Raw genomic sequence first — 8,755 nt, forward strand, 5'->3', positions numbered from 1 at the left:
AAGTGGCTAGATTAGCCCTGATCTGGTCACATGTCAGACTTCTTAAATAATAAGAGGTAGAGATCCTATCTAAGAAGTTAGTTTTAAACAATATTTTTTAAAAATCTAAAAACAACTTAAATGGTTTATTTTTAAAAAAGGAAAAAGAAAAAAACCACCCAAATGCTACCAGTACTTTAATCAGTTACAATAGTTAGCTATTAAATGTTTCCATTGCAATACTTCCTATGATAAAGTATATGACATGATTCTCTACCAGTCTAACATTTTCAAAGTATATACTGCTTAAAGAAGTAAACTAAGGGGTGGCTAGGCGGTGCAGTGAATAGAGCACCAACCCAGCAGTCAAGAGGACCTGAGTTCAAATCTGAGATCAGACACTTAACACGTACTAGCCATGTGATCTTGGGCAAGTCACTTAACCCCAATTGCCCTGCCTTCCCCCTGCCAAGAAAGAGAGAAAGAGAGAGAGAGAGAGAGAGAGAGAGAGAGAGAGAGAGAGAGAGAGAGAGAGAAAAGAGAGAAAGAAAAGAAAGGGAGAAAGAAAGAAAGAAAGAAAGAAAGAAAGAAAGAAAGAAAGAAAGAAAGAAAGAAAGAAAGAAAGAAAGAAAGAAAGAAAGAAAGAAAGAAAGAAAGAGTAAATTAAAATTTTAACTAGTTTTTTCTTTGATTCTTTGGTGCAACTATACCCAATTAGGTTAACTCTTGTCCCCATTTCCCACTTTTCCCCCATTAAGCCTGAACGAGAAAGGTGATTTTTATAAAACATTAAGTAATAAAGATCAAAAGAACAATTATAGAAGCTGCTAAAATAAAACTATACATTTTCATATGTCCTATTGTATAACTTTATTTGATGGTAAGTCACACTATATAACATAAATGAAACAAGTATATAATTCAAAGTTTTCAACAATCATTTTCCATCCTGTTCATTGTCTGATTTAACAGGAAGACAATATTGAAAGATTCTGATATTTTTAGAAATGCATACGGTGGAAGTCAATTCCATGGCTATACTTTTATATGTGTACTTCAGGAATGAACCAATACAATGAATGGAACTGGTTCACATTATATAAGGAGTGTGAATTAAAAGCCTAAAATATGACAATGGAAGTTTTAAAAAATGTTCAATTCACTGTCTTAAATTCAAAGAAAACAGAGTATATGTGAAATGAGGGAATGTTTAAGTATGAGGCATTCTGTAAATATTTACAAATCATTTTCCATGGCTGTTTTGTTTACTTTTACTTAGGATGGTCATTTACAAAATTAGGAAACTATTTCATAGAACTACATAACTAGCCTGACTGTAAATTGTAGAATTTTGTTGAGTAACTGGGTAAGTAAAATAAGGTAACTAGACTTGAAGATCTGTGAAGTTCCTTTGTGCTCATAATCCCATTCTTGAGAATGTCTAATTTGTATCTGAATATACAGTAATACCTCATATGCATTTTTTGGGAATGAAGTTTTCCAGACCATTGAAGCTTACCATTTTTAAGAAATAAATTTATTTCAGTTTAAAATACTTCATACACTTTCCAGCTTTCTTAAATAGAGTATGCTGAATATGACAAACTTTTCTCAATAACTCAGACCACTATTATGAATATCAATTACTGTTCTGTGCTATAATGTCTTTAGAAAATATTGAATTATATAGGATTATTCTATGTCTTTATATTAAGTAGTCCCAGATTTCTCTATACATTTATGTGGGTAGTTCTTTGGTCTCCAAAAGCTGACACTGGAGACACTTCTTCATAAATGAATTGCTATTCATTCACCATCCTATCTTATACGCAATTTTCTTTCCTGAAGTGTAAAGATTTCTCAACAATTTTTGACTCCCCATTCCAAGTCTATTCACCCTTATTTATTTGTATCATAGATGGTTGATCCTGCCAGGAAGTAAGACTTCTATAAAAGTCAGAGGACTGAGGGTAGTACTATAACAAATATGAATACACTACAGCATTACTTTTAACTAGTTAGCTATAAACCAGTTAAATTGAATTAGATATTGGACTAAGATGAAACAAACCTATAACCTATGGATTAATCCTCTGCATTAAGTTATTTTTAACTTAAAGTTGTGTAAGAAGCCTGGTCAGTGAGAAGTCATTTCAGAAGGAGCAGAGAATCAGAATTTTAGAATCAGAAAGGAATTTAGATGTCTTCTAGTACTGTCTTCCATTAATGATTCCAAAGTTTTCTTTTGACACATTTTCTTATTAAAAATCCTTAAGCTATACACACTTTATTGCAGTCTACTTCAAGTTCCTCACATGCAAAAGAGATCAATCAAGTTTAAATTATGACATGACTATTTGTTTTGGGAACAGCAAATTAGATCAAGATCAAATCACTATTTGCAATTAGGTAAATCTGAACTTTGATCTCAAGAACAGAGGATGGAGATAAGAGTGTCTGGCATTAATAAGTACAAAAAAAGGGAGCCAAGAGAATAGTTTGAAATGAGTGGAAGAGAGAAAACATAACACTCTGCAACCTTAGTAGGGAAGAATAAATAAGAACACAGCAAATAAAATGGTGAAAAGAACAGGCTATGCCAGGCAGCCTGATAAACAAATTTATTTCTCACAATTAAGTTTGAATCATGAACAAAAAGTCTTTCCACATGAAAAACAACCAAAAATGACACACACAAATCCAAACCTAAAGTCTCTTCCTGTAATATATTATAGCAAGTTTCAAGATAAAAATAGAAGATAAAAGAGAAGAAAACAGGTGTTAGTCCAGATTTGAAAGATTAAGATCTTATCAAACTTCCACCTGATGCTCCACCTAGAGTCATACTGTTCATTTCATAGAGAAGAAAGATCACCGTTTCTTTCTGAGGGCTGCTCCGCTTGAAAATCCACGCCGAGAACGTTTCTGTTGCATCCTGTTGAAAGGGGGAACCCACCTTATAGAGGTGGGACATGATCAAAGATAATACCTTCAGAATCTGGCCTTGTAAAAGGGGCCTTATTCACCTTTCCTTATGAGAAGCAAGTTTTGTTTTTTTTTTTAATAAAAAATTTCCAAATAAGATCCCAGGGCTACAATAATTTCCTTATTCTCAATTGCATGGTGGTTACTATATAATCACTTATTTTATCAATGATCATTCAAGTTCCCATGGGGATTGGGTATGGGTACAGTGGGGTGTGGCATCAAGACACACAGGATTGTAAAAAGCATCATAACATGGACCCCTGATAATGTAATGTAATTTTTTGTTAAGGTTTCAGTGTATTCAATACTGTCCTGCTCTCAACAATGACTACAAGTCACTTTCAATTCCTGGGGATGCAACAGGCTTTATAAATGGTGTTTTCAAACCACCTGACTTCATATACAATTACCTTTCATAAAGAATCGGCAGGTGGGACGAGGCCTCACCTTCCTATCACTAGGATCCTTCACTTCTCCTTCTTCCAGATCATCATCCTGAAACAGAGAATAAGATGAAATAATAGGAATTCTGATGACAACCTGACAACAAGGTGCCACTGTCATGAATCTAGACATGTAAGAGCCAGCTGCTGTAAACCTTGGCTATTTTCTCTTCAGTGATCATGGATGAGAAGCAGGTTGGCCAGGAAGGTTGGCCAAGAAGACCTACTTCTGACACATACCAGCTGTGTGACTATGGGCAAATCATTCAATCTTTCAGTGGCCCAAGCTACTTTCTAAGTCTACTGAGGTTACAGAGAAGTTGCTGATCTATACCGGTAGGGGAATTTCTAATATTCACTTGAGAATTTCACCCCTCCTCCCCGCCATGGTAATTTAAATTTGTAACAGATGAGAAAATTTGGCCTGCCAGGCAAATGACTAACAAGTTTTTGTACTTTACAATTTAATACATTTAAGGTCTGCACAGCAAGTTTCTTGAGGTAGACCATACAAGTATTATTATTATGAGTTTAATTGGTAATGGGACACATTTTAAAAGCATAAATATTTTCTCCTATTTGATTCTTAACTGTATAATGGGTATTAGTAGGCTATAGCATATTATCAATGAGGACTTGCATATGAGAAGTAGAGTAAAAGCCATTATCCATGACATGCAAGAGAAAAGGAAGCTGGCTCATTAAACAGAGAATGAAAGTTAGACAGGCATAAAACACTCAGAGAAATGTCTTTTACATGTTGATAGTGTGAGATAATATTTATAAAGCACTTAGCACAGTGTCTGGCACATAGAAGGCTCTTAGTAAATGTTTGTTCCCTCCACTCAAGTTGGGCAGATCTTCTTGGGAGGATTTATGAAAAGACTGAACAAGATAGAAGAATAATACAGGATGAGAGAATGTGGATGAGCTGCTATTTGCAACAGTGGAAGTATCTACACTGATGAGAATACATCTGTCAAAGTAGAGAAATAGAAATATCTATACTATTTCATCTACCCTGAAAATAAAACATTCCTCTACTCCATTAAGGGAAGAACTTATGTCAAGTAGATAATACAAATCTTGTTATATTATCACTGTTGTACAGAACTATTTTTCTACTTGGTAAAAGATGCTGTGGGCTTATTAATTTTTTTGTATTTTCTAAGAGTTAAAAAAAGTCAGTTTTGAGAAGATTAGGAAAACCTTAATTTAAATAATTCAAATGAAAGATTTCTACAGCTAATCTTTCCTAAGGAAGTTGGTAAATTAATTTCTTTAATTTTTAATGGAAGTATCAAGTTCATACTGATATAGCGATTTAAAGACTTTTCCTTCTCCCATTTTCTATTTAGCCCTTAAAAAAAAAAGATTCCCTCATAAAGTTATGTGATCATTACACCAAAATCCTGATGAATCCTTCACTTCTCCTTCTTCCAGATCATCATCCTGAAACAGAGAGTAAGATGAAATAATAGGAATTCTGATGACAGCCTGACAACAAGGTGCCACTGTCACGAATCTCGACATGTAAGAGCCAGCTGCTGTAAACCTTGGCTATTTTCTCTTCAGTGATCATGGATGAGAAGCAGGTTGGCCAGGAAGGCTGGCCAAGAAGACCTACTTCTGACACATATCTAATATCAAAGTCAATCTAACTGAAAATGGTTAGGCAGTGATGATGAACAATACCTTGAAAAATTCTCAATATATTCCTTAGGAAACTGTAACAAAGTCAATTCATTAAAATTACAAAAGGTAGCCAACCTGAAAAGAAGATTTTTTTTTCCTTTGTTCATAGAAGAAAAATGTCTTTTGAAAGGTTCATGAACGTTTGACTCTTCCTGTTAGTCTTGAAGGTCAAGTATAGACAGTAAAATTATAGACAGATAGGTGGCCCAGTAGTCAGAGGGCCAGGCCTTGAGTCAAGATCTAAGTTCAAATGTGGTCCCGAATTTTACTAGCTGTGTGCCCCTGAACAAGTCAATCTGTTCCCCTCAACTGTAAAATGGGGGTCATAATAGTACCTACCTTACAGGGTGGTTGTTAAAATTAAATGAGATAATATTTATAAAGGCCCTTAGCACAGTGCCTAGCACACATGTGTTCACACTATCTCTCTCTCTCCACACACACACACACACACACAATCACAGTGGACAATAATTTCCAGAAATGATTATATGACAAATACTGTTAAGACCAATAAGTGACCTGAAAATTCTAATGAGATTAAAAAAATATAGTATAGCTAGTTGAGCTTTCAAGAAACAAGTAATTAGTTCTGTATTCTTCTAAGTTGTAGATGATTAAAGCGTATTGTCACTTTCTACCAATGTTAGTCTTACAATGTGTTTAAAACAATAGGAAAAAGGACACCTAAATCAAAACAGTGAATTTTAAATTATTTAAAGGCCAATTTATCTACATTTAGTTTATAGATTATTCAACTTCAGTCTTTCAAGCAGATACCTGTTTCTCATAACCTGGTAATTATCTACCAGGCAATAAAACCATAGAGCAAACTCACCTAGTGGTGGCAGAATCTATAATGAAGGACAGTAGTGATCATTTCAGCAAACAAAACAACCACATGCAATTTTTACTTAGAATCTGAAAGTGACACAAAACATCCCCTGAAAAGAGTGGCTCCATCAGTGTCCAAAAGAACAGAACGTTGGTGTCATCAAGAATAACAGAAATATAAGATATTCTCCTGCTCTTATACAAAGCCATAGTAGATTACACCCAGACAACCTGATTAACAAACATGCCGAAGAACTTCAGAAGATCTCAAGGAAGACAACTAACACGAACAGAAGGATGTTTAGGTATATGAGCAGAGATTGTTTTTTAAAATAAGAATCTTCAATGCGGAAAAGCAAAAGACTGAAACAGAATGTGATCAAAGGTCACAAAATCATAAATGAAATAGTGAAGGTAAAAATGGGCTTAGTCATGAAATCCTGGAATATTAAAATAAAAGAACATTTCACATCTGGCCTCACTCACTCATAAACAGGTGACCCCTGGAAAGTCCTCACTGCACAACTTCTCTCTGCCTCAGTTTCCCATAAAATGGAGGTAAAAACAGTACCTATCTCGCCTCATAGAGCTGTTGTGACAATCAAACAAGACAATATGTGCAAAGTATTTCACAAACCTTAAAGTGCTACATAAATGTTAGTTATTACTAAGTGGCAAGCTTAGAACAAATAAAAAGTTCTAAATCATAAAAGCAGACCATAAATTTATGAAACTTTACCTGACTTGAAAAAAAAGGAACACATTTTAGAAGGTTTACATAAATTCTTGCATAATTCACCTATAAAAATGACAGAGCCAGTAGAAATCTAGGAAGATTCTAAAAGATTTGAGGTCAAAGAATTAGACTCTGTCATGCCACATTATGTCCTGTGCCATCTCCATCAAAGAAAGAATGCTAGCCTGGTTGGATCAGGGTCTTCAAGCCCTTAATTAAAATTAGTCTCATTCATGGATTATCTGTCAGTGATTCTTCATCCCTTTGCCTTGCAACAATAATAATCTAATTATTCGATTATAATTATATTATAATAATCTAAGAGTATGCTATAAATAATTATCTAAAAAACATGTAAGAATAGTTTCATTTCTGATGATGGTAGATATATTTGTAACTACAGAAAATTTTATCATGGTAAAATATGAATGATGCAAAGCTTTAGTTAAAAATGTTGGTCCAAGTAAAACATGTTCAAAGAGATTAATGTATGAATTGGTGCCATAATAATCAAGGAAATTAAAGCAAAGACTTTAAGGTGATGGGGGAAGGGAAAGGAAGGGATCAGCTTACCTGCCATAATAACCTATAATTTAAAAGGAAAAATTGCTGGATATATATGTCACCTTAACAGATAAGTCTAGGTTAAGTTGAAAAAAAAAAAGACCAATTCAAGTCACTTTCTAGAATTAACAGCTAATAAACACTTCTAGTTGTTCTGGATGCTGAGATGAAGAAAACAATGAAGTAACAAGTCAAGATCTCCTTTGGTAATGAAATCCCTATTCTATTCTACTCTCAAAAAGATTTATTTTTTAATTTTAATTTTTTGCTTTTTAGAGGGCGATTGGGGTTAAGTGACTTGCCTGAGGTCACACGGCTAGTTTTTGTGTTAAGTGTCTGAGGCCGGATTTGAACTCAGGTCCTCCTGACTCCAGGGCTAGTACTCTATTCACTGCTCCACCTAGCCGCCCCTCAAAAAGATTTAAATGAGATGACTGCTAATCAAACCAACCTTCCTGGATGCTATAAGTATGTTCTAATTTCTTTTCAAAAATAACTCAAGCAGCAGATTTTTCCCCTCAATTTAGAAAACTCTGGACAACTGACTTTATATCACAATGTAAAAATGTTCACTGCTTTTTGTAATAAATATGTAAAAGTCATTATGCCATTCAAAACCAAAAGTATTTCCCAGTTTTATGTACAGGGGCCTGTGCCAACCAATTAAAGATTTCATACCCATTTTCAACTCATTACCAACCACTAAAGCAGTGTAGACTGGGCAGAACATTAGGACATTAGAGAGGAATGAAAAGTCAATATTGGCAATTTGAAAAAGAAAATATACAAATAAATATCAACAAAAATAGAACCGAGAGGGACCAATACCCCAGCAATTCATACAGGTTAAGTTTACTATGGGACACAAGACTTGAAGACCAGGACATAAAAAAGAAAGAAAAGAATATTTGGTCCTTCATATTATACTATCCCAGGATGACATGTTTTCTCATCGTGTTAAGAATTCATACTGGGCTATCCACACTATTCTCTATGATTAGTCTTGAATACATTTGTGAATTGGCTAAGTAGGACTAGGGTTATGGCATGTGTTTGTGGAAGAAGATTTTATTTTGCTCTCTAAAGAAAATTGGTCCTAAACTGGAGTGAAAGGAAACAATACAGCATAATCAGCACTTTGCTGTAACCAGTTAAATGGCCCAATAGCAATAGGATGCTACTTAATATTTTTTTTAAATTCCAGATCATATAAAATTCACATTTATTCCAGGTCTTATAAAATTCACATTTATTTCCTACTACACAAGGAAAGAAGATTATTGCATTTTAGAAAGATTTTCAATGTGCGATACAACATAAAGGGCTTGTGGTTAACCAATTTTCAATGGACAAGAACATCCCACTTTTGTGACATTCCTTTTTACTTAGGGTTTTACCATACTTGGAATTCCTTCAGTAGGCAATCACAGAATTATAGATTTAGAGTTGGAATGGACCTCAGAAGTCACCTAGATCAGGCCTACACAACTTGAGGCCCGCTTTGAGCACATCAAAC

At 34.3% G+C, this 8,755-nt stretch overlaps 1 protein-coding gene across 7 annotated transcripts in view; it reads right to left on the minus strand.

The window, feature by feature from the left end:
- Positions 1-8,755, minus strand: part of ZC3H18 (zinc finger CCCH-type containing 18) — a 76,801-nt gene that overhangs the window by 56,012 nt on the left and 12,034 nt on the right. For 4 of the 7 annotated variants that reach the window (XM_069085574.1, XM_069085569.1, XM_069085570.1 and 1 more), the window contains exons 3-4: positions 3,378-3,462; positions 2,855-2,935 (exon numbers count right to left, since the gene is read on the minus strand). In XM_069085574.1, coding sequence (XP_068941675.1) covers positions 2,855-2,935; positions 3,378-3,462 — 166 coding nt within the window. The remainder of the gene's footprint in view (positions 1-2,854; positions 2,936-3,377; positions 3,463-8,755) is intronic. The other 3 variants (XM_069085575.1, XM_069085573.1, XM_069085572.1) reach the window with 2 other exon arrangements.

This window comes from Petaurus breviceps, unplaced genomic scaffold (assembly GCF_028583685.1).
Source record: "Petaurus breviceps papuanus isolate PSGF00001 unplaced genomic scaffold, PetGlider_PUasm1.0 176, whole genome shotgun sequence".
NCBI lineage: Eukaryota > Metazoa > Chordata > Mammalia > Diprotodontia > Petauridae > Petaurus > Petaurus breviceps.